General features: G+C 38.5%; 3 protein-coding genes across 5 annotated transcripts; 1 reads left to right on the top strand and 2 right to left on the bottom strand.

Annotated features, from left to right (window-relative positions):
* Positions 1-43: 43 nt before the first annotated feature.
* On the bottom strand, positions 44-1,216 carry LOC117429726 (gap junction delta-2 protein-like). The gene has a single exon (XM_034049542.3). The coding sequence runs from the start codon at positions 1,214-1,216 to the stop codon at positions 53-55; it is 1,164 nt and encodes a 387-aa protein (XP_033905433.3). The 3' UTR covers positions 44-52.
* Positions 1,217-4,691: 3,475 nt separating this feature from the next.
* On the top strand, positions 4,692-9,146 carry LOC117429914 (E3 ubiquitin-protein ligase MARCHF3-like). Its single transcript, XM_034049866.3, has 5 exons — positions 4,692-4,869; positions 6,044-6,300; positions 6,591-6,795; positions 7,352-7,558; positions 7,774-9,146. Exons 2-5 carry the CDS (start codon positions 6,101-6,103, stop codon positions 7,933-7,935), a joined length of 774 nt encoding a protein of 257 aa, XP_033905757.3. The 5' UTR covers positions 4,692-4,869; positions 6,044-6,100; the 3' UTR covers positions 7,936-9,146.
* LOC117427827 (lamin-L(III)-like) lies at positions 9,141-19,852 on the bottom strand. 3 transcript variants are annotated; one of them, XM_058995350.1, is made up of 13 exons: positions 19,726-19,851; positions 18,990-19,395; positions 17,095-17,251; positions 16,641-16,766; positions 16,207-16,377; positions 15,046-15,171; positions 14,218-14,438; positions 13,387-13,591; positions 13,151-13,258; positions 12,705-12,824; positions 12,303-12,416; positions 11,800-11,870; positions 9,141-10,841 (listed from the first exon to the last, which is right to left on the bottom strand). In XM_058995350.1, the coding sequence occupies exons 2-12, from the start codon at positions 19,373-19,375 to the stop codon at positions 11,832-11,834; spliced, it is 1,773 nt and encodes a 590-aa protein (XP_058851333.1). In that variant the 5' UTR covers positions 19,376-19,395; positions 19,726-19,851; the 3' UTR covers positions 9,141-10,841; positions 11,800-11,831. The 3 variants fall into 3 exon arrangements, with proteins under 3 accessions (XP_058851333.1, XP_058851332.1, XP_058851331.1); XM_058995349.1 differs by lacking the exon at positions 11,800-11,870; XM_058995348.1 differs by lacking the exons at positions 9,141-10,841; positions 11,800-11,870 and having other exon boundaries at positions 11,915-12,416; positions 19,726-19,852.
* Positions 19,853-21,775: the final 1,923 nt, after the last annotated feature.

Raw genomic sequence — 21,775 nt, 5'->3', positions numbered from 1 at the left:
TACTCAATTTTGTAAAGTAGTGAACATTTTTCAGCATGTTCAGGATTGGTTTTCATATCCAGACTTCTAAGTTCTTCTGTTTCGAGCTTCTGTTTTTCCCTGTCTTGGTCTTTAAGGACAGAGCTCTAAGATTGTCTTGCGTCTGTATTTCTGAGTAAGGCAACGACACACTCACTGTTCCCTGGCTTACAGGAGAGCCGTGTCCAACGCAGGTCCATGGCTGGTTGTTTTCTTCCACGAGTTCTAAGGTTGGAAGTGAGGTGGTGCTTGTGACCTCCCTGAATGTGAGAGAAATGACAGAATTTTCATCTTGGCTTTCTATTTCCTGATAGCCAGCCTGTGACACCTCCTGTTTGAGTAAAGATTCCTTGATCTTCTTCCACCCCAAGTGATTCAGCTCCATAAGGTTTAGGGAGATGCAGAAGACCCCGACAGAAAACATGAAAATCAGGAAAATGGTCTTCTCGGTGGGCCGAGAAACATAGCAGTCAACTGTCTGGGTGCACGGAAATGCTGTGCATGCGAAATGGGAAGGAACCTGGAAACCGAAAAGAACCCACTGAGCAAAAACAAAGCCCATTTCCAATGCTGCACGGAAGCACACATGAAAGACATAATATTTTAAAAGGCTCCCAGTCTTTTTACTGCCTTCTCTGAAACCTTTTGATCGTGCTCTTTTAATGCTATTACTTTTTTTATTTACACGGAAATCAGTCCTTTCAATGACTTCTGCAGAGCTGTGTCCTGGATGTCTGTCAGATTCGCAGGAACAATTATTTCCTCCTTCGGGCTGTTTTGACAGGTTATGCCAAGTGTAAATTATAAAGCACAGGGAAGGCGTGGATACCATTATAATCTGGAACACCCAAAAACGAGGCTGCGAAATAGGGGCGAAAGAATCATAGCAGAGATTGGAGCATCCTGGCTGCATGGTGTTGCAAACAAACATCTCTTGCTCATCTGTGTAAACATCTTCTGTAGCCACAGCCACAATCAGCAGACGAAAAACAACCATGACAGTAAGCCATAGCCTCCCGATCATAGTTGAGTGCTGATGAACTGCATCAAGCAGACGTTTCAGCAATGTCCACTCCGCCATGTCTCTGCGCAGAACTTTCTTCAAGTACACAACTTGAAATAGATTCACTCTGGCCCTGGCAATGCTATGGACAGCAGTTTTCATGTTACAGCTCTGACACAGGAGCTGTGATGCCATCACTATTCCAAGCCATCCCTTTTGCCTTCAGAGATAAATCTACACTGCCGCAAAACACTTGACACAAGTCACATGGTAAGCACTCTCGTCTTCAGACTCCACCAAAAACAATTCAAGAGACCTCTCTCTTCCTACTTTAGAGCACGCATGATAATGCCTGGAGATAAAATTCTTTATAGATGACACTGTTAGAAGATGTAAAGGCTTTGCCTTTAAAAGGGGAGGCATCTGTAAGTCTTTCTCGTGTAATGAAATTGACTGTTGTTTCATTCACTGCTACATTAAACATACAGCAAGAAATATAAAACATATGAACTTGGTACCCACTTTGGGTTGTCTATCAGAAAAGCCCTGGAAACCCTTGCTTGTAAAATTACAGAACCAAGACAGTCATAATGCCAAAGTTCCAGTTACATTTCTGCCCAAGAGTGCAAAAAGAAGGAAACATGAAAAGAATTACTATTTGTACTGTGTACTAATCAAATGGTAAGTAAATACAAATCATATGTTACTGTAACTTTTAAATAAATACTTGTTGCATTCTGATGTAGAACATGTCATAGTGCTTTGCTCATTGCTTTAAAATGGACACTTAGGTTATCTACCCCAGTTGGTGCCATGATGTGATTTATAAACTTTACTCTATGGGTTGTGCGTCTCAGCTCCCTCTGCATACCAACAATTAGATCTGATTATGTCTGCATGTCCTTTGTCTTCTCAGCAATCACAGTCCTGGAACGTATTTTGCCAAAACGTATTTCTTTTATTGTTACTGAATACTGGTTGCTTTGGTGTATGTTTGTTTGTTGTTTAGATGCTGTCAAAGTAACACATACACTCTCAGACTCCTTGCTGTCTGTCCGTACTTTGACAGATGCCCTAACTGCATTGTGCAAAATTCTGAAAGTGCATTTGCACAGCATCAGAAACAAGATCATCCGCTATCCCAAAATGTCAAAAGACTTCAGATAAAACACTTGCACTTCGCTACTTCAAAAAGCTTAACTCTTGACAGCCAGAATGCAAGCCAAATACACTGGCCTGACCCCTTTTAAGGGCACTGATGGGCAAACCACTAAACCATAGCTAAATATATTATCAATGCTTCGGAGACACAGTTTTGAGAGACTCTTTGGACTTTAAAGCAGTCAGACAACAGGACCAGTTCTGTCAGCTTACAAAATAAAAAAGACAGAACGTTTATCTGATATGCAGAAAGCTGCTTGCTTGCCAGCTGAATAAGCTTCAATCTCTTTCCTTTCGTCCACCATAAGTAGCCCTAATGGTAAACTACTTGCCATGACTAAAGATCTTACAGATGCCCTTTTACCTCTTTTGATTCCTCATGCCCGTCAGATTAAGGCCCTGAGGTGCTATAGATTTCTCCAGTCTAACTGCCCAGACAAAGGAGAGCGAGACTTTCTCTGTTTCAGAGGCTTCCAGGAAGATTTCCCCCTCAGCAGAGATTCTTTCTTAGTGAACTAACCTTCAGGCTGTGTAAAATAAAAAAAAAGAAAAAGCAGCCATAGACACAGGGGTCTGTTTTAATGATCTAACATCATCCCCTTGGGGGGGACGGCACCAGCACTATTGGTTATTAGAGTTGGAATGGTAGGATTTAGATCCACCACTTTTAAAACACTTCAAATAAATCTAACAGTCTGCTATATGTTACAATGCTGTTGCTCTTGTGCAAAGCACCTAAAAAGAATGGTCCACTATAGAACTGTCGCTGGAAACAACTTCAATACAGGCAGCAGGCATTATGCACATATGAAAATCTTACTAGCTGTCTACTTCTTAACTTGTTAAGCACATATACTAATGTGAAAGGTCACGTGGCTCTTGACGTGAGCTATGTGTGCCTGTGGCGCTGAGCCCTTTGGAGTAGATAAGGTGGTTTCATTGAAGCTCATTATCAGTGTGTTCCTGGGAAGTCTGCTCTACATGACCTGGCCCGGGATTCAGAGGAGCCTGGAACTGGGAATAGAGGAAGTTCTTTTGGAGTTTGTTTTATCTGTATGTTAATCTGCAGAGTCTGGGCTCTTTATAATAAATCCCAAAGTGTCTAAGGAATTATTCACCCTCTCTGTCTCCCTGCTCATGATGGAATTTACAATGATACCCGTTCCTCCATTTATTTGGAGCTGCTTGTGAATGAATAGCAGATAGGATTAGTACAAATGCAACAAAACCACATACAGAAACAGAATGCTAATAGCAGGTTATAGGGGGGCAGGAGGCTTCCTATAGTTTACATTCCCTGCACTATTTCTCTATTAAATTGAATTGAGAGAATACCTCTGATATGTTTTTTATTTAATGACACAGTCTCTAAGTAAATGGCTCCTGTGTACTCAGCATATTGCATGATCAGGGCTTTCATTGTTGGTACAAAAGCTGACCTTGGGAGACAAATTCCCGCCACCACAGACCTTCTGCCATTGAATTTAATTAACAAAATTCAACTAGAAGTGAAAGCCGTGCAACTGAAATTCAAGAAATCTGAAATACAGTCTGTATTCTTTATCTACAAAAACTTCAGTGCTGACCTCAGTGGTGAATGTCACTACAATTTACTGCAAAAGTAATCCGAGTGGTTTTGTAAAATTCGTGTTCTTTCCAGTAGTTGTGGCACCTTGCCCTTGAAAATAATAAATCCGATTACTGATAGTTTTCAGCTTTCAGTAACAGGTGGGCAATTGCATTTGGTATTACACTTCACTATTGTCAGCGTGTATAGCTAATAAAGAAATACAATCCTAAACAGTTTTTGCTTTAAGGATTTCTGCACTGAAATTTAAACGTTGAAATTCATACAGAAAATTAAGTATAGCATGCATTAGAATAAAGCTATGCAACCTAGTCCTAGTATTTTTAAACTTGATGAACACAGAACTTAGAAAGGGTACTCAAATTCAATATCCATAGTATGATACCAAAAGGCACTTTGGCATTGTTATATATATGAATAGTTTTAATTGTTATGGCTTTTTTAAATGGAGAATCCAGTTCTTATCAGTTTTGTCATATTTCCAAAGTATCAGCAGATTACTGTCAGACAGAGTTGTTCTGTTCTTTCTGTGTACAGTACAGTACAGTATATATGCACTTTAACACTGTTTCTGCCATGACAGCTTCTGGTATTATAAATACAGTATATACAGCAATCAAAATCAAAAACTAAAGAAAGATAATATATCTCCAATGTCAGGCGAGGTGGAACAAAAAAGGTGGAGATTTTAGAAACTGACTAGCCACTCTAGTCAGTCTCAGAGTAAGATCCGTCAACCTGTAATAATAGCCACAAATTACCATAACGTCTGGCAAACTGAGATCCTGCAATAGCAACGTCTAACTGGATTATTGTGCTTTAGACAGTAGGTGCCCTTGGTGTAACTTGCAGTGATGTGAAAAGGATTTCCATTTGTCTTGTCTGTGCCTACTTTGCAAACTAATCCTCCTCTATTCTCACACCGACCTTGAGCCGCTCGCTAATCTTTAGTGTGCGCACAGACAGAAAGAGTCTGCTGAGTGTGCCTTCTGAAACAAGCCCTTATTACTGTATGAGGAGGACTCCACTTTTTCTGGGGCTTTTGCGGATGATTTTTTTTTAACCATGGCTATACAACCTTCCTGCAGTCGTCTTTATGGTAAGGTTTTAAATAAACTTTTATGTGCACGCTGTTTTGCCCTAATAATCACATTTTCATCTCAAGCATAGTACATATTTTTAGAACTGGACTGTATTTTTTTTAACCATCTAATAAGGATATTTATTTACTTACTCAAATTTAAAGTTATTTTAATGCACGTTGTTTAATAGTTGCTGGGTTTAAAATATTTTAATTCAACTGTGATGATCTAAAGGACAGACACATTTGGAAAACTGGATTTGGGTAGAAATAACTAAGCTGTTTCAATATGTCATTCATTCTTCAATTCTTTACTCCTGCATGTAGTATGGTAATTTATTTGAATTTTGCAAAGTAACCTATTATTTTGCCTGTTATATTCACTTATTTCTCATACAATTGTCTTTATGCTTTTATTGTGCTAATACAGCACAGTATACAGTACTCAATATACATTGCATTTTGTCAATTTTAGTATGTATTTATATTTGCTTTAAGTAACACATTTTTAAATATGTGTTGTTATACCACTTTGTGTGTAAAAAGAGGCCCGTCATTCAGTTTCTATCTAAAGTATACATCTTTACAGTGAAGTGACAGAGAAGTTATCATCCCTAACAATTCAAAGAGCTGATGTGAAACTAAATGAAACAGGTAGTTGAGTAGACTGGTGTTTCAGTGCATGTTTTTAATCAGTGTTGTAGGTGTGATGGGGAGTTTATTTTGTGTAAAGCCTGGTTCAGCATGGTTTTCTCTTCCGTGCTGGTTTATATGTTAGAGATGTGTTATTCGGAGGTGTCACAGCAGGGTAATTCACTAGTTCACTTGACTGCCCTGTCTTTCATCTCTGGAGGCCCGGAACTCAACCCAGCTTGGGTTACAAGTGAAATGAGTTTGATGGACTCAGCCAAGCCTGCAGTGGGCCTGCAGTGTCACACCATCAACAAACAACATGGCACACTAGTGTGTCTTTAAGCAAGCCAAAACCTGCGACAGCAAGACCGGCAGCGTAAAATGTACAGCACAAGTACTCCTAACCTAAAAATACGACAGCTCTACCAAGTGACATTAATCACCAGGATAAAAAGATTACAAATGAATCGTTTCCATGGATATCAATGGCCAGCAACCAAGCTACCACAGAGAAAAGTACATTTACTACAGTCTTATCTTTGTTTCCTCCAATACGCAGGAATACGCTCTGTATTTTAGGATGATCACACTGATGGTTTTGGAATAAAGGGAATGGATGGCACCCTGTGTAGCTACCATGGACACTGAGGAAACTCATGGTGTTTTGTCAAGCAGACTTCCAACAGTGGGCACGGCCGTAGAGGAAATACCCTCGGCTGCATCTTCGGAGGACGTGCAATCGGCTCACTGTGTGCAGGAAGTACCAGACTGTGGAACTCCTATCCAGTCAGCTGTTACAAGTCTCAGCACATATAGGTTGGTGAGATACACTTGTAAAAGCAGATAAAACCAACAAACCAGTGTATTTGGATTGTTCAATTATATGTTGAATTAAAAAAACTAATGAAACAACCTTAATATTGTTCTAAGGACAAAAAAACAAAAAAACATTTAACCATCAATGTGCTATACGAAGGTGGGATGTCCCTCTACTGTGAGTCAGTACAGGGTTTTCACATGCCCTTCAGCTAGTGCTAATGTGGTTAGGAAATCTGAACACAGGCTGAAATTTCCGCTCATGCTTTTTTTTTTTCTTCTTTCTCAAGTCTTTGCAATGAGGAGCCCTTCTGTAGGATTTGCCACGAAGGCAGTAACAATGGGGATCTCCTGTCTCCATGCGAGTGCTCTGGTAGTCTGGCAATGGTGCACAGGAGTTGTTTGGAGCACTGGCTGACAGCCTCAAACACAAGTCACTGTGAACTGTGTCGCTTTGAATTTGCCATGGAACGCCTGCCAAAGCCACTCAGTGAGGTAAAAGAAGTGGGAAAACAATTACGTGACCGTCTGTATGTCTTAAACGTGATAAGGTTAGGAATTATATGTGATGGGGAACTAGATGTAGGGAGCTTGGGGATCCTACGCTGCCCTGTACTGTTTTCTCTTTTATTTACTGGAGCCAGCATTATAATGTCGCCCAAAACAAAGAGACACAGTTGAAGTAGAGTCAAACAAATGGATTCCTGTAAATTGCAGAACTCCAATGTATTGTTGATCTGTAACCCCACTTGCCCTCAAAAAAGGATTATAGAATTGTTTGTCTTTCCACTGTACTGGGCATGGAATCATGGATTATCCCTGTATTTCATTGCATGTTACAATAACGCTAAGAAACAGAGAACACATAAAAACATTATTTACACTGGCCGTATCACGAGGCACACATTGTAAGGGTTTGATTCTCTATTTGCAAGTTACATACCATCTGTATAACATACAGAGCCTAACATTTCATGAACAAAACGAGATGTTAAAGTAACTAAGCCCCAAATGAAAAAAAGTTTTAAACTATTTTTTTTCCACTTTTCAGTGGCTGGAGAGTCCGGCTATGCTGCACCAGAGAAGAACACTGTGTGGAGATGCCATCTGCTTGATGTTCATAACTCCATTAGCAAGTCTCTCAGGCTGGCTCTGTGTCCAAGGGGCAATAGACCTTTACTACAGCAGCAGTATGGAAGCTATTGGACTTATCGTTCTGACTCTTGCACTATTCACCATCTACCTATTCTGGACAATTGTAAGTATAGTAATTATGCAGCTCACTTATATTTTAAAACACTGTTTATTGCTTCATGTTAAAACATTTTCAAAGTCGGCCCCTATTGAAAGAACTGTGAACTAGGATGTATATTACTTATTTCATACAAATCAATGATCCTACATATTTGATTAATGTAGTACACAATAGAGCTAAGCCCATGTCATTTGTTCTTTTTTTTAAATTTTGGACAGGTCTCTCTACGCTATCACATTCATCTCTTCAGTAAGTGGAAAAAGACCAATCAAAATGTTCGGCTCCTAATTCCACGACCAGCAATATTACCCTGCAGTCAGCAACACCCGCTCCTTGTTGAAAACTCAAGCAAAGACAAAACGAAGGAGACCGTGGTTTAGCAGGATCTGTTTTTCTCTCCAGGTTGAATTTACAGAATTGGAACTCTCTGTGTGTTCCACTCCAATCTGCTCAATTCTGAAAACACGGAACTGTAATTATTTGTCATTATTATTATTATTATTATTATTATTATTATTATTATTATTATTATTTTTAAAAGTTTGGAAGCTTCCAGTTTTGTTATCTTCTGAATTATACTGTTTTCTTACATTTCAAAACATTCACATCAAAGACCTTGGAAATTTTCAATATAAAAGCAGTCAGCTGGGGAGATTTAAAACCATATTATGGAATGTCATGAAAAGAAGATATCGAAGCTTTTCTAGGATTTCAAAGTCATCCTTTGATTGTGGGCGAAAAAAAAAATTAAAAAAATAAGCGAGCAGTGCTTGGTTGTGCAACTAACCAAAAACTAAAATCTGTTATTTTCAATTCAATTACTTTTTTTGAGATCATTCAAAGCTGCTGATTTTTGGTGCAACCCTTGATAATTATCTATATCTGTTCAGTTATTATGGGGATCTGATAACTCATTTTCTTGGAGGTGGAGGAGACAGAATCTGAATATCCCATTTAATTGGAATCATCAAAAAGATATTAGTGTCAGGCTTGTACTGTAATAAGCGTGCAGGCCACTCACTCACTAACCTAACATACCATGTAATACTTGGCAGGCCATGAGAGGTTATTCAAAATGCTACATTTTATTCCAGATACCAGTGGGTTTGAGAAACCTGTAGTTAAAAGCACATTTTACATTTAGGCATTTCAACAAATCAAGAAGTACAGAACCCGGACAATGTATTTTCTTCAATAAAAAAAAGGCTTTATTTAAAGCAATACAAAATAATGTCTATATTTTGGTACAGTATGCAAGTTTAATGATCAAATGACCGAAGACATGAATGGGATTTCCCACACAAAGGCAATATTCAACGTTAGAGTAGAGCGTCTGCGTGCCGACAGTATCATGTCTCCATTTTCCTTGACTTTCACATTTTCAACATTCCCACACAACTGATGCAATTTAAATGTGTAGGTGCAGCCAGTGTAATTGCAGTGCTAAAGGGACCAAAATGAAGCAATATATTTGTGATACAAGATAATGCCATTTACAATAAGGCCATTAACTCGCTGTGGTATATATGACTTCACAATAAATTACTTGCAGTTACATCATATTCAGTTGTCCTACAAGTTTTGTACACCAGAAAAAAAAACAAAAAAAAAAAAACAACCACACATATATTTAGCATTTCAACTCAAATACTGGGGGACAAAAATCTTATGAACCGTGCAAGAAACCTATGCAGGCACACATTACATTCAGTCTGCTTTGAAAATTATTACAATTTGTATTTGTAATTAATAATTTATCTAAATAGCATCCAACAGTAAGATACTGGCAAAATAATATTCCAAACTACCAAAACATTTGGAGAAGAACTCGTCAAAAAAGGGTTTAATAAACACACACACTTTACCCAGTGACTGCCAGTTACACACTGATCCAATAAATAGCTGTGTTACATATTTTAATTTACATCAGTGTATAAAAACGGACATATTCTTCTTTGGCTTAAAGGCAAAACAAAAAGGGTTAGGATTTCCACCTGTTTGATAGAGTCATTTATGAAAGTGCTAACTGTTTGATTCAACAATAGCCTACACTCACACTGGAAGATCGTGAAGCTCAGCAGCAGGCTGTACAATTAAGAGGCTCAATGGAAATATACTGTACATCTCAAAAAACACTTCTTGCAATTGAGCATTAAAATTATATTTCCTTTAAAGCCGGCAAGATGTGAAATAGTGTGCAATAATGCAAAGCTATACTAAATCTAATAACCCAATATCTCAAAATTATAACAGACATAATAATTAAACCAAATGTCATAGCACCATGAAAATGTAACGAATACTGTAGAAGCAGGGAAATCACACACATTTTTTTTTTCTTTCAAAACACCTGTGCTGATGAAGATTTATGCATTTTTTCCAGTTTTTTTTCAGTTGCCAAATTACGGCACAAGCTATTACATGGAAATCCAGACATACTTTCTTCATCAGACCTTATTTTTACTTCATAGTTAGTCCCCCTATCCCTTCTAAGAATGCTCTACAGGGACCTCTGTTGGAAACAGTAGGTATAAGTTAAGCTGTAAGGCTACAGTGTATTTTCTACCAATACTACTCCCAAACAATACATAGCTTTAGTGCTGCAACGCCCCTGGGGCAATGAATCCATGGTCCTATTGTGGAGAAGAGAGAAAGCTGCCATTTTCAACCAAGACCTGACAAATCTCTGTTCCATTTGCATGCCCACCTAACCAGGTTAAGTTGCTATTTAAATGAAATCTTAGAGGATGCAGCAGATTAGCCCAGTCACACACTAATGTGTTGAGCTACTGCACAGGCACACCATGACGTGTATTTTAATCAGATTTAACACAACGTTCTTACCCGCTGGATACAATGTGCTTCCTCTGACGTATTGGGATTAAAAGAGAGCCATGTGTTTTTATGACTGGTCCAGTTCTTCCCTTAAAATTTTAACCTTCATGGAAGATCTCTAATAGCCAGTTAAGAAAAGGCACCTTCTGAGGTGAGAGAAACTGAATAATCAAACAATTTCATTGTGTTGCAACCAGTCCAGTCCTCATTGCTCATTGCTCATTGCTCCCCCCCCCCCCGCCCCCCCCACCCAAAGAATACCCAACAGAAAAATACCAGTTTCCATATAAAACAAAACAAACAAGTGCAACTCCAATAACAGCATCTTTACATTCCAATTCATTAAAAAAAAAAAAAAAAAAAAAACACACTGAAAAGTAACGGCTTCTCATTGGGATTCCAAGATCTGCTACATAACAGAACAGCTGGGATCATCAGCTCTATGAAGACCCTGCAAAACAGATTCAAGATTCATTCACAAAAAAATATTCATACTGATGCATGTGAATACAGTGGGGTTATAGAACATGTTTGATAAGCCATTCCCATTAACGTACAGCACATATACAATTATATTGGGAGCGAGACAGCTGTTTTCCATGCATAAGCTACGAATTATATTTACCATGCAAAACATGGATGTGTATGTACAAGGAAAGTACCTTTCCCTAATGCGGGTTGTGAGTGCAGGGGAAGCCACAACTAGAATGTTAATGCAATATACACCAAGGAACACAGAAAAAACCTACCGCCCCCAAATGTTCAGCTTTGAGAATTCAATCAAATACTTAGTAAAAATAAATAAATAAATAATTTATTTCTTAGCAGACGCCCTTATCCAGGGCGACTTACAAGATATCACATTATTTTTACATACAATTACCCATTTATACAGTTGGGTTTTAACTGGAGCAATCTAGGTAAAGTACCTTGCTCAAGGGTACAACAGCAGTGTCCCCCACCGGGTACTGAACCCATGACCCTCCGGTCAAGAGTCCAGAGCCCTAACCACTACTCCACACTGCTGCATCTTGCTTAAGATGCCCTTCACTTAGTGAAGGGCATCTTAAGCAAGATGCAGCATCTAATTTACGGTGGGTCCCCATCCGGCAGACGAGTGATACAGACAACGGCTCAGCTGGGACTGTATCCAAGGGTCGCTGATCTTTTGCATAAATAGTACAAGGCAAATTTAACTTACTATGTAGCAGATGATGTATCTTGAAACTTTACCAGGGAATTATAATACGTGTTCTTGCTTGGGCAGTGCATTAATATTATATATCTTAAAAGGCTTTCAGCGGTAGAAACAGCAAGCAAATAACCAGGACGTGGCAAGCCGGTCAGTATAAAAAGCTGAGCAAGCACGGGAGAGGGGGAAGCACACAGGGCTGCCCTCATTGCCTCACCTAATTTGTTGGTTCATACAACCAGAGGCAAATCATGAGATGGAACAACATTTCTTTTTTCTTCTTTTTGGCTAAGATACCAGGCAAATGATAAAAAAAAAACATTAAGTTGCATCTCTTTCTATCTAAACCATGGAAAAGTACTGCATGTACATTATAGGCAGAAGCGATAATCCTGTTCAAAATGTTATGTTCTGCAAAATGGACACCCAAGGTTTGCATGTGCTCTAAATCGAGTCTTTGCACACACAAGAGGTTTTGAACTTTACATGAGACAGCTTCTATAAATAATGCCTGCTGAATAACAAGCACTTAACAGCTCTCGCTCTCTCCTTATAAATTTATTTTGGCATTGCATTAAAAATAAAGAATAAGATTTAAGAAAAACATTAAAACAATTTCGCTATTTTTGCCTTGGCAAGAGCATGCTCTCTATAAATATAAATTGTTATTTTAATACCTGTTCTGCCCAAAATGCTACAGTGGATAGAGTCCGATATTACCTGTTGTCGTAAGTGTACCTCACTTCCAGTAACATCCTCTTCATCATATTCCTCCTCCTCAGATTCACCCTCTGCCTCTCTCAGTATTCGCACCAGGGTTCGCTCTGCAATCTCCTGCCACCAGAAAACAAAAAGGTAACAGATAGAGCCATTGTTATTGGGGACTGGATAGCACAGTGCGTCAATGCATTAGACCTTCACCTGCGTTCAACTCTAGCCCCGTCTACATCACAACATTAACAGAACCTTTGCAGGCATATTCAAAAAGAAAGAGAGGCCAGGATAAGCAGAGGATAAGCAGAGAGACCGATTTGCTTCAGGACACGCTCTACCCAGAGCTTATTCATTACAAAGATTCAAAGAGAAAATGAAAGTGTAAAACATCTCTCATTTCTACGCTACCTCTTTATTGCTGTTCATGAGGACAATCCTTATATTATCCCCTGTACCCCAGGTAGTTTCACTCTTCCAGACTAAATCACTGGGAGGATTAGGACTAACCCCAGAGTTTGATGCCCAAATCTGAAGAGAAAAAAGAAATAGAAGTCATAATATTGTGTGTTGGCCTGTGGTCTTAAAAGCCTTGTATTTAATTTTTCATCACAGCTAACAAAAGCAGTTCATAAAATCATAAATGATAGTGACAAACGAAACCCTAGAGTACTCAATTTCAACATCAAGTGAAGTCATATAGTAGCTTTGTAGAGCTTTTAAGGCAATGATACTGAAAAGCATAGTCCAGTACTGTAACTGCAAATGTTTTTATTATTAATAACAACAACAGAAGTTAGACTGGCTTCACTAAGTTACAGAATAAAGCATTTTCTCCAGTTACCAATATTACTTACAGTGACCGTCTGTCCACTTCGAAGCACAAACCTCGAAGGAAATTTATATACAACATCTGACATGGACAGAAGGTTTCTTTTTAGCATCCACCCACCTAAAGGCTGGTCCTGCAAAAATAATAATAATAATACTTTTAAAAAGTGGCCCTTAATGCAAATCTGTCCCTACATGTTCTACAGACACACACACTGATGATATTAGATCATGAAAAACAGTTACTTTAAAACCTACCTACCTCCTCAGAGTTGTTTCTAAGCTTGACAAAGTTCCCTTCCAAGTCTAGCTCATCAACAGAAACAGGCCCGCTGGAGGAGGAATGCTGGGATATTTTGTACCTGGGGGCTTCACTCTGTGTCTCTACAAGTTTCCTTTTCTTCCCACGCAGCTTCCGGGTACGAGACACAGCAGTTCGCTGTGCTGGGCTTGGGGACAGGTTCAGTCTGTAACACAGCAGGACAGGGTCATTTAAAACATGGAAATACAACCAGCCTGCAACACTAATACTGTATCTCAGGAAAAGGTGACCGACTGAGAACACGCAGAATGTTTACTAGTGGTCAATCTGCGAGGAACAGAGATGAAATGAAAAATATCTTTTTAACAGGGTTGTTCCGGAATGTAAATACGCTACAAAAAGTTTGGCTATTAACTGTCCCACCTCAACCCCTGTGAATTATTTTGCAGATATTTCTGGTTGTAATATTAGTATCAGTAGTATACATTTTCCATTTCTTGGGATGCTTATGGGCACAGTCACAACAAAAACAGTATGGATATTGTTTAAAATGCCTGCCTCACACTTTCAGATTCTTATAATTGTCAATGTTTTCTAATATGATACGCCTGGGTGCTGCAAAATAACAGCGTAAAAGGCGGCATACAGGTTTTTAAATCGATCAATAAAAAGTTACAAGCTTCCTGAGAAACAAACATCCATACATACAAAAAACACCATGTGTGCTGTGAGCTCAAGTGCACATAAAAACACATTTTCAATAAATATCCACAACTATAATACTTAATTACTTCAAATGAATTGGACAACTATTGTTGCAGTACATCATACCTCTGTTCTTCTCCTTCCAGCATTTTCCTGTAAGCATTGATCTCCATGTCTAAAGCCAGTTTCACATCCAGAAGATGCTCATATTCTTCCAGCTGGGTCTGCATTTGCCGTCTCATTTCAGTCATTTCTCTGTCTTTCTCAGTTAGGCGTCGATGGCTTCTCTCTCTCTCCCGATCCAGTGCATCCTCAGCTTCCCTTAGTTTGGTCTCCAAGGCAACATTCTAGGAACAAGCATATCAGTAACTACTGTATACATGGGTCTAGTCGAGTATCTGAGTAGAAGGAGAACAGCAGACCACCTTGCAGCAATCAGTCAAACCAGGAATTTAAAATCAATACATTAGATTACACAGTTCATTTGAATACTTTAATGACGCACACAATAGTGGCTCTTAATACCACTGCCCTATGCTCATGCTGTTTGGAGCATTAAAATAGACCACTGCATGTTTTGTTCTAAGATTCTTATGAGCACTGAGGATCATTACAAAAAAAAACAAAAAAACAACAACAACATTGCCCCAGGTTGAAAGTTCTTTAAGCAGTAATACTTATATCGAAATGTAAATAGTATAATATGCACTTTAAAAGAAGATTAGTATATTGTGCATCTTAGCTTGAACATTCTCTGTGCAAGCAGTTATTAAATGGATCAAGCTTGCCATCTAGGGCACCCAAAAGGGTATTGCAACTAAACTAAAGAACAGATCCAGAAATGGTGCAAGATTTTGCATACTGTGGACAAGCAGAAAAGGGAAAAAAGAAAGAATATGGCAGGGTATTTAGAGACCGTCGCTGGCTTTAAAAAAAAGAGTAGGATTACATTACCTGTTCCTGATAGTGGCTGAGCTGAGAGGACAAGGTTTCAAGCCTCATTTTCGACCCCATTAGCTCCTCCCTGGCAGAGCTGGCAAAATCACTGTTCTTGGCAGCAGCATGCTGTGCATTCTCCAGCTAAAACCACAAACAGCAGCAGTGATGAGGACCAGCAGACAGCGAAGTCTACAACTAGAAGGACCGTTTAAACTGCTGAACATAAAGTTGCAAATAATATAGTGGAATGAAGTTTAAAAAGTATGAACTGATTTAACAAAGTTTCCTAGAACAGTGGTACATTCCACAAACTTGGAACCTCTTGGGATGAACATTCTCTGATGCCATGTGTCTAGGTTATTCATTTATTTAAAACCGATGATTCTACATATGTGCAGCATTTGTATATTTATTTTGACCAACATCAACACGAGCCTTCACAATGAGATGTGTATTTCACAGACTACCGTGGAAACTCATTTCTGTTACTGTGCTTTACGCCACCAACCCTTTTCTGTTGCAGAAACTACTGAAGAGGACATCCTTGTGATGTATTTTTGCATTCGGGAAGGCTTCTATCTAAGCACTGTAGTTCATAAGCCCTCTGACACTACATGACTTTACATGTTTCAGTACCTTTGTAAGAGCATCCAAGTTTTCCATCTGGTTTGCTACCACCTCTATCACTCTCCCTTCTACCACGTTTTGCCCTGCGTTCTTTTGGATACCTGTACATTGCTGCTCTAACAATCCTCTATTGATCTGCTGTTTCATCCTAAACTGCATCACAGTGAACAATATGAAAAGGGTCATACAAGAAGAATGGCTGTGGTCTATCACCATATCAACAAAGAAAGTGATTTATACCTACGCATTTCCTTCGGCCAATGTTAGAATATACTTCTGCTCTTTGATTTTAAAATGGTTTCTAAACTATTGTATTCTTAATGCACTTGTTAGTCTATGATTCAATTGTTAATTGATTTAAAATCACAGATAGGTCCTATTGACAATTCACCAATTCTATGTTTTTAATATCTTAATTTTTATTTTTTTATTATTTTTTTTGTAATGTTGAGGTCAGAAAGCAAACTATAACAAAAATGTAATTGATGGCGGTTGATGGTACAGTTTTTTTTTTTTTAAGAAGTCTTTTGGGAGTCTGAGAAGTGTTACCTTGGCAATAAAGTTTCTTTCTAGCTCCTCCTTATACTGCTGGATTTGGCCTTCATGTTCCCTTCGGAGCTGTTGCATGGCCTCGAAAAACTTGCTGTCAAACTCCTTCTGCCGACCAGAGTCAATCTCAACCAGTCTAGTTTCAAGACGACTTTTGGTTTCCCTGAGTTCCTAAAAAGATTATTGCAAGCGCTGTGTAACAACATTTTCATGAAGATACAGTATACTGCTTTATTGTCCTTATTTTAAACCAAATGATCCACGATTATTAAACATTGAAGAAGGCTTAATTTAGACATACTAAAAGAAACAAATCACTTTTAAAAGGCAGCGTCTTCAAAGGCTGCAGGGAACTTTACAGAGAGTCTAAGAAGACTGCAGTGGATGGTATAATATTCAAAATACAAAGGGTCAAAACATTGCCTTCTACATACTTCTTCACCGATGTGTTTCTGAAACTCCATTTGTTCCCGTAGTGTCTGCATTTGATTTTCAAGGTCAACTCTTTGCAGCATTTCATCGTGGAGCTGTTTCTTAACATCATGTAACACAGATTCAAGCTGTAAAAACACAATACAAAAGTCAGGGATTTTTTTTTTTTTAACAACAATAAGTAATGCATAGGATTATAAATACTTTAAGCTTACCTGTTTAACTAGTTACTCAGAAAACTGGTTCTATTTATCAATCGGAACCTGATCTTCACAGTAAAATCTTACAGCATTTCTTTGTCAAAGTGCTTATTCTATATTAAACAAATAAATTTAAAAAAAACGAAATGGAAAATGATCAAGCATTAACAGTGAAGCACTTACTTTACTTATTTATTTTACACCAAACACAGATAAATAGATTTAAAAAAAAAAAAAAAAAAAGAGCAAATCTTACATTGGCAGTCTGAGCCTTGAGTTCAAAAAGTTCACTTTCTAAACGCCTGTTTTCAGCCAGTAAATTTGCCAATTCTGCCTCTTTGGAGTTCAGCAGAGCTTCAAGATTTCTCAAGCGGCCCACAGCAGCAGCCAAGTCAGTCTCCTTTTTATTGTACCTGAAAACAAAGACCCATTGGTAAAGCCTGGAACTCTGTTTAACAAACTCAATAAAAATAGCTAGTTTCAACATAAATTAAACCACGAAATGCACAGAACGTTTTGTGCAATCCACTGAAACTCCTTCACCACCGCGCCAGGATCCCATTGAAAATGAGATAAGGCACATCAAGGGATCTTTACAGAGAAAGATATCTGAATTCTAAAAAATTATATATATATATATATATATATATATATATATATATATAGATATATATATATAGATATATATATATAGATCTATATATATCACACACCTATATTATATTATAACATGTCCTAGCTCAATGGAGGACTGGTAGCCTATATTAAGAAATATTTCAAGTTGACATTGCAGTTATTTGTGTTGCCTGCCACACAATTAAGTACTAGCCTAGCATTTGTTCTATAATCTTTAAAACTAGTTTTCATCATTGTGCCCCTTTGAATTGCTACTGTAGCACAGATGTACAGTAGATTGCATTATAAAAGGAAAAGCCTCCATAACCACAGGCAAACAAAGACTGCAGAATGTGACCCACTTTAGAATAGAACATAAGCCTCACTAACCTGTGGTGCTGACCACCAGGAGAACAGTACTGACTAGCTTTACAGCACCAATGAAATACGCTACTGTATAAAGACAGACCTGCACTTACAGTTTGAAATCTACACCCCATAGCCTACTTGGCAACATGTAATTTTGAATTCTGTAATATTAAAATGAGGCATGTTGTACTCTTGCAAGCATCATTGGTGTGGGTTATTGGAGAGTAGTTCAATGCATAAAATGCTTATCTTGCTGTAGTAGATAACTCCGGTACCACTGCCAAATATCTACAGCTACTTAACATACCAGCCTTGCCTAAATGCGTCCCAAAAATAGGTCCTGGACAGCCATAAAGAAAAGGCCAGTAATATTGGAATACCAGTTCAAATGAACCCATCATCAAATGCACTGAAGCGATCAGAACCACATCGTTTATTGTTAGTATTTGTTACTCAGGACCAATAAGGTATAATTTAAAATCACAGATAAGGAGCCTGACCCAGAAATAGGATACATATTCTCATTCATTCACGGAGACCCAAATGCGTTTAGCAGTGGGGATTTCAATTCCAAGGAACAACTCACATGGCCTGTGGCCCCACAGTCCTCTATTTAAAATAGGGGACGTGAATCAGTAGAACATGAAACAGTTGACCATGTATAAACAGCATTTCACCAAAATAGAATCTTCCTGGATATTTTAAGTAGCTGTTTGCTGCACATGCACAAGGGTGGTGGTCTGAACCTTTATCTACAGAATATGGCTTACAATAAAAACCCCACGCGGGTACTGACCCAGTTCTCGAATCTGTACCTTTTACTAAGGCAGTATATGCCTCAGATATTTTGTTAAATAGTATATCATAAATATACTGTTACAGTAAAAACAATACTTTTTTTTATAAGCGTTGCAGTAGCTAAAGGAATATTTTGTTCATCGTGTGACCCAATTCGGCTTTCACTTAGGAAAAAAAAAAAAGTTAGTTGAATTGTATCTAAATAAATATAAACATGTATTACAATACTGTTACATTAACGAGGCCTGCATTTCTTTCTACAATTTAAAATGCAATGATCATCCTAGCCATGTGCACCTGTTGTACAGTGAACAAAAATAAATCAAGCCCTGATGAAGGACGAACTTTAGTGGCCTATTTAACGTGTACCTTATCTGTAGTTGTCGGTGGTCCTCTGTGACTTTGCTAAACTGAAGTTGAAGCCTAGCCCTCTCGTTAGCCGTGTTGTCCAGCAGTTTCCTCGCGTCGGCGAGCTCTGTTTCATAGAGCAGCCGGATCTTTCCCATCTCCCGGGACGAGGACTGCTCTCGATCCTCCAGTAGGAGCTGCAGAGATGCTTTGTCCGTCTCTAGCGAGCGGACTCGCTCAATGTAATTCGCCAGGCGGTCATTCAGCTGCCTCAGTTCTTCCTTCTCCTGGAGGCGGCTCAGGCGAGTCGGGCTGGAGCCGGATCCTGCCGGGGACACGCCAACGCCGGTGCTCCTCCGAGTGCTCCGGCCTGAGCTGGCCGGAGTCGAGGTAGGCATGGAAGCCATTGGAAAACCAAGCGATTATCCTGCCAAAAATACGAGCTCGTTTACGCAAGGAAGGGTACTTAATTATGTATATCGGTTATCTCCCCCCACACAGTCTTTAAATTGACTGTTTTTTAAAATAATGATCACGTCATTTATGTAATTTCTTAAGCAGAATCCTTGCTGCCTCACCGAATTCCTACAAATTGTCAAAAATAACAGCTACCGGCACCTAATTAAAAACACTAACAACTCACACACGAAATAAAATGTTTGTATTACAAATTCCAAAACGCATACAATTTGAAGCAGTACGTTTTTAGTTTCCTAAACTGAGACAATAATATTTATTTATTTTAAACCCCTCTCACAGTAACACAGACGATCCACTCCCCCCTCTGAACCAGCTGGTGAGAAACGGCTCGTACGAGTAAAAATAGTGATGTCACATGACTTCACAACTGATGGAGCGCATTGACAATTAAAGGGCAAGATCAAGCGATCACTACCTATCCGAAAAGTTCAAAGAGAGTAGAAATACATCTATTTTTATATTGCCAATCCACAATACAATTCCTTTCGCTTTTAAACGGCGGAGAAGTAAATAGCTGTTGTTCAATTTTACAACACATTCCTTGTCGTCTAAAAATATATATTTAATTGATATATTTCGGTCTCTATGAGCGCTGATCCATCACACATCCAGTTTGTTTACTTTCTCTTAATTTTTTAAAAATAATTTCTATATGGTATTTTGTTATGTGCATTCCTTCTCAAACATGCAGATAGTTTTTCTACAGTTTTTGTTTACAGTTTACAGTCTACAGTTTTTCTACAGTTTTTGTCCTTGACCCTTTTCCACTTGAAAAAAAAAACAAAAAAAAACAGAGAACAGTGCATGAGACCACCTTACTGTATCAAAGGCTGTTTTCTTCAAATGCTCAATACTTCCACAGGTCCCATGCAACTCTATGTGGATTTAATGGTGACTCAAGAGCATACTTGTTTCTATCAGAACCTCTCTGTCCTGCTGAAACCCACTAGGAGGGTCAAGGGTTATGCAGGTGTGTACCTGTTATGGATTTCCAACTACAGATACGGTTCATGCCTCAATCAATGTATAAGCAGTATTCACAATGAAGGTTGCCCCCCCCCCCCACACTATTTCCATAGGTCATCCTAAAAGTCATCTAAAATTAGAAGGGGCAAGGGCCGTTAGCTGTAATGCTCCCTGCCTTTGGAACTCCCTCCCAAGCAATACCAGTAATGTTGGCAGAATCAACATAATTTAAATCAGATTGGTGTTAAAAACTGGTGTTAAAAAGATGTGTATCGTATGCTGCAATGAAACAGATTAACTTCAGCTTTTGCTTGCTGTTTCTAAACCTTTTGGCTGGTAGTATAATATTCTTCCCAGTGGACCTGACCTGAAAACAGAATGTCACACCGATAGTTAAGGGTGATTTAAAAACAGAGTGCTGGTGATGACCAGTCAGAAATCCTGCGTTCTTAAAGAGCTCTGTTATGATTCTATCAGAACTTTGACAGGAATGTAAGCAGCAAGACAAGGACACCCTCTTCTGTGTTAGCAGGTATACTGTAGACTCCATAGCTGACCATAGTTAAAGCACAGAAACGTGTAATAAAGCACAGTGAAAGCATGGTAAAGCAGAGGTAAGCATTGTAAAGAATAGTGAGTTATGGTAAAGCATATTAATAAACATGGCAAACCAGGGCAACTGTAATGCTTTCTAAATTCTGAAGTACTTAGTCCTTGTCTAACTGTATATTCTCTGCAGCACATGGATCATAATGAAGAAACATGAATCTTCATTAGAAGACGGTGGTTTTTTTAAACATATTCAGCATTCAAGTTTAAGCTCAGTGATATTTGGAAGTTTGGGTAAATAGCTGAATAGATGATTCTGGTAAAAAAAAAAAAAAAAAAAAAGTTTAGAAAAACAGTCCATTGTTATGGAATTGTATATATTGATGTGTTTATTTATTAATAAATTGAGCCTCTCAATATAACACCTTGAAAGAGACTGCACTTTTACCACATATGGACTTTGACACATTCATGACTATTTATCCTATATGCAATTATAAGTATTTCAGTTTTGATTTTCATCTAACTTCCTCCATATAGCTCAAATCATCATCTTCGCGTTATTATTTAATGATCACTGAGTTTAGCAAAATAAATATTCATTAAGAAGGTGAGCTCTCCACACATGAGAAACTCATTACACTCGCATGCTCTGTACAGTATTATAGGAAGAAGGGCACACCTGCTTCAAATTATCCGAGACATTGTGTGCTCTTTAGGCTGCAACCTGCTCCAGAAGTGACTCCCCATTTCATAACATGACTAATTCTGTTTACGTGACGTCGAGGCACAGAGAGCAGTGAAGGCTCAAG

The sequence above is a fragment of the Acipenser ruthenus genome, chromosome 21 (genome assembly GCF_902713425.1).
Source record: "Acipenser ruthenus chromosome 21, fAciRut3.2 maternal haplotype, whole genome shotgun sequence".
NCBI lineage: Eukaryota > Metazoa > Chordata > Actinopteri > Acipenseriformes > Acipenseridae > Acipenser > Acipenser ruthenus.
Note: the sequence above shows the minus strand (reverse complement) of the source record. Positions and strands in the feature narration are given on the sequence as shown.